At 50.8% G+C, this 3,827-nt stretch overlaps 1 protein-coding gene across 1 annotated transcript in view; it reads left to right on the top strand.

Annotated features, from left to right (window-relative positions):
- Nucleotides 1–1,287, top strand: part of MAGEH1 (MAGE family member H1) — a 6,336-nt gene extending 5,049 nt beyond the window's left edge. The window contains exon 3 of the mRNA XM_006760191.2: nucleotides 7–1,287. Within this exon, the coding sequence (XP_006760254.1) occupies nucleotides 68–727 (660 nt within the window). The 5' untranslated portion in view covers nucleotides 7–67 and the 3' untranslated portion in view covers nucleotides 728–1,287. The remainder of the gene's footprint in view (nucleotides 1–6) is intronic.
- The last annotated feature ends 2,540 nt before the right edge of the window (nucleotides 1,288–3,827 follow it).

Genomic DNA, 3,827 nt, shown 5'->3' with positions numbered 1-3,827 from the left:
GGGTTCTAGGGGTTCTAGGCATCCTTCCCTTAGGATTGCTGTAGGCTCAGCGCCCCTAGCCAGCGACATGCCACGGGGACGAAAGAGCAGGCGCCGCCGTAACGCGAGGGCCGCCGAAGAGAACCGCAACAATCGTAAGATACAGGCCTCAGAAGCCTCAGAGACCCCGATGGCCGCCTCTGTGGTCCCGAGCACCCCCGAGGACGACCTTAGCGGCCCGGAAGAAGACCCCAGCACTCCAGCGGAGGCCTCCACCACCCCTCAGGAAGCCTCCAGTACTGCTCAAGCGCAAAAGCCCGCGGTAGCCCGGAGCAATTTTCAAGGCACCAAGAAAAGTCTCCTGATGTCCATATTAGCCCTCATCTTCATCATGGGCAACAGCGCCAAGGAGGCTCTGGTCTGGAAAGTGCTGGGGAAGTTGGGGATGCAGCCCGGCCGGCAGCACAGCATCTTTGGCGATCCGAAGAAGGTCGTCACGGAAGAGTTTGTGCGCCGAGGGTACCTGATTTATAAGCCGGTGCCGCGGAGCTGCCCCGTAGAGTACCAGTTCTTCTGGGGACCTCGAGCACACGTGGAATCAAGCAAGCTGAAAGTCATGCATTTCGTGGCAAGGGTGCGTAACCGATGCTCCAAGGACTGGCCATGTAATTACGACTGGGATTCGGATGATGATGCCGAAGTTGAGGCTATCCTCAATTCAGGTGTTGCAGATTACTTCGCCCCTTAGGGAAATCGGGCACACAGCCTTGGGTGTGTGTGGGGGGGGCGGGGGGCGGGGCGTAAAGAGCTTCACAGGTACCGCAAGGAGTATGTCACCTGGGTTCTCAGTTGGATATTATGGGGAAGCGGGCGCTCTGTGTTTGTGTATGTGATCAGTGCTAATAGTTGGAAGTGCGAAAAAGACCATTTGCTTTGGATATTGTAAAATTTTATTCGCTTTAGTACAATGTTGTTAAAGGCCACACAATACGTTTAAAATACCATTGAAGAAAGGTATTTTTCTTTTTTTGTCTTTGAGATTTAGTGTAACGGTTTTCCTAATGTTATACAATGAAGTCTTTTCATCATATTCCGTGATATGGTACCTATTTTATAGCATTGAGTAGTCTGTTCTTTGAAATAACCAATAAAATGTGAAAGAAGGATGGGAGGGGGGTGGGATTTGTTTATGTCTGACCTTTCTGAAAACCTTTGTGTCTGCTGTTGTGTAAAGAAGACTTAAAACTACCATGATGTTGCTTAGTTATTGCAGAATATTGGGAAAAAATAAAAGCATAATGTCCAGGACAGCTTGCTCATTTATTGACCACCAGTCATGTGTGAATCACCAGTGTACATCCTGAAAATACTCATTGGCACACAGCCCCCAGTTCTAAAGGATGTTATAGATGACATGGGAGAGATGAATAAACTCGTAGTGTCGTAAGTGCTGTAACAGAGATGAGCTTCGGGTGCCATGAACATGTAGAAAAGCTAATGTGACCAATCTTGGGTTGGAACAGGAAGAAGACATCATAGGGAGCCATAAAAATCCAAGCGTTGGCTTGGGGCGATTTGAAAGGGGCATCAGAGCGTACTATGAAAATTCTGTACATTGGGTACTTTTGGGATACTTAATCCAGCTGGGAGGAAGTGGTATTGGCAAAGGGAAGGGGGCATGATGGGGTGCAGTAGAAATAGGAAGGACACCTACATCAGCTTGACAGCAGGACAGAGGAGAGAGGGGTGCTTGCAAGAATAGGACATTGTGAAGCACTACAGAGATTAAAGATGTGACTGTCAGAAAACTCTGGGTGATAGAACAGCCTGCGGTCTGAAAATCATATTGGAGTTGGGGAAAGGAGTAATATGGAGGCACTAAAGGCAGCGTGGACATTAGGGATAACACACTCTTCACTGAACTATTCAGGATAAGTCAAGGGAAAGTGGATAAAACGAAATGAGACGGGAAGGAGGTGAGCAGGGTCTACGACATTAAAGGGAGGGAGCTATGTCTGGTTATAATGAGAACACACATGATTAATAATAATGATAATCCTGGAATAATGAGAAGAAATGGCTGAAGAAAAGCATATACTCTTGGAAGAGGCAGAGAGATCGGACCTGGGACATGCCTGAAAGGTGACCTGGCATTTCTCTCAGGAACTAGCGTTGGTGAGGGTGTACAGATTGTTTGGAAAGTGCAGTGCATGTGAGTCCACGGGGTGGGCAGAATTAGCATTCCGACTCTCCTTCAGCCAGTGTGGTAAATGCTGAGGACCATCTGGCATGGTGATGGGCCCTGGTATATACTAAGTCATGCGGGATCCGCTGCCTACCCTCCTCCAGCTTTCAGACTTGCCTCATGGTACCAAGGATTCGATGCCCATCCCATTCATCCCATCACCGGGGCCTTCGGAAGCCTCTATCCCACCCTGCAGCAAAGGTGGAGATGTGGGAGTCGTCCCTCACATTCTTATCAGCTACAGACAAGCAACACGCATAAAGAGCTGTGCCCCCCCGCCCCAAAAGGGACCACATTTACCCCCTAAAACTCAGCACTCGGTGAATGAAGTCCCCAAGGAAGGTGCCCCACCTGGCTTTGTGGGGCCCTGAGGCAGCAGTGATCTATCACACACAAAAGAGGGGCCAGGGTCCCTTCTCCTGCCTTTGCCTCCAGTCAGTCCTACTCTGCGTCCTGCTGTGTGCAAGGTCAAGTCCCTGTGGACAGGTTGGCCGGCAAATGACTTCTGACAAGGGCTCAGGGACCCATAGAATGAAGCCTGCAGGCTAAGGGAGCTTCAAAGGAAAGTAGGAACTATGACCTCTGTCCCCCCCCACACACACACACCAGCTTCAAATTCATTCAGCAAACAAGGAACTAGAGAGCCCCCTGCGATTCGGGCAGAGGGACAGAAACTGGACTGCGAAAAATCAAAAGGCAGGTGCCTGCCCTGGAGGGGCCATATTTCTCAATATCACCCGCAATGTACACAGGCCTGAATCCGAGGTTCAGGTCACTAAGTGACTTTCCTGTCTAGAGCCACAAGGATAACCAGTGACCTATCCCAAACCAGGCCCCAAGTCCACCCCACAAATGAGAGAGTTTTCCTGCAGGCCACCTGCGGTCCCCCTCTGCCTGCCAAAGCACTCACAGGGCCTTGTCTACTAAAGACGCTGGTGCAGTCAGTGCAGCAGGCCTCAGTAACCCCGAACGCGGCCTCGAGTTCCCGTGGGGCCAGAGCTGACTATAAGTCCTCCCCCTTGGACAAAAGGGGCCCAAAGATGTCAGACGGGCCCAGGCCAGGTAGCTCCGTTGGCTAGAGCACCTTCCCCATACTCCAAGCTTCCAGCTTCTCTCCCTGGTCAGGGCACGTACAAAAAGCAACCAATGATTGCATAAATAAGTGGACACAAACTCTCTCTCTCTCTGTCTCTCTCATCAATAAATAACAATAAAAATGTCAGACAGCTCCAGGTGAGTCAGTAAGCGGGGGAGCTGCAGAGCAAGGATGTACTGAGGATCTTCTCTGTACCAGGGGCTGCCATATATTATCTCTGCCAGGTCAGTGAAATGGCACACCCCCCATTTTATAGGACGCACCAGCTCGCTCAGGGGAAGACATACTGCGCGTTCATTCCAATAATACCGGTAGGATGAGCCAGCAGCAGGTCACCCTGGAAATTCTGCTCTGACCCCCTCTGCCAGTTGGCTGAACACAGACACACACACACACACACACACACACACACACACACACACACACACACGCACACACACACGGGAGAAGATAGCTACGTGCAGCTGCGGGCTCAAGTGTAACGTGGGAAGGGGACGGGAGGGTCTG

Source organism: Myotis davidii, unplaced genomic scaffold (assembly GCF_000327345.1).
Source record: "Myotis davidii unplaced genomic scaffold, ASM32734v1 scaffold2677, whole genome shotgun sequence".
NCBI classification, from domain to species: domain Eukaryota; kingdom Metazoa; phylum Chordata; class Mammalia; order Chiroptera; family Vespertilionidae; genus Myotis; species Myotis davidii.
This window is presented reverse-complemented; position numbering and strand designations above follow the sequence as displayed.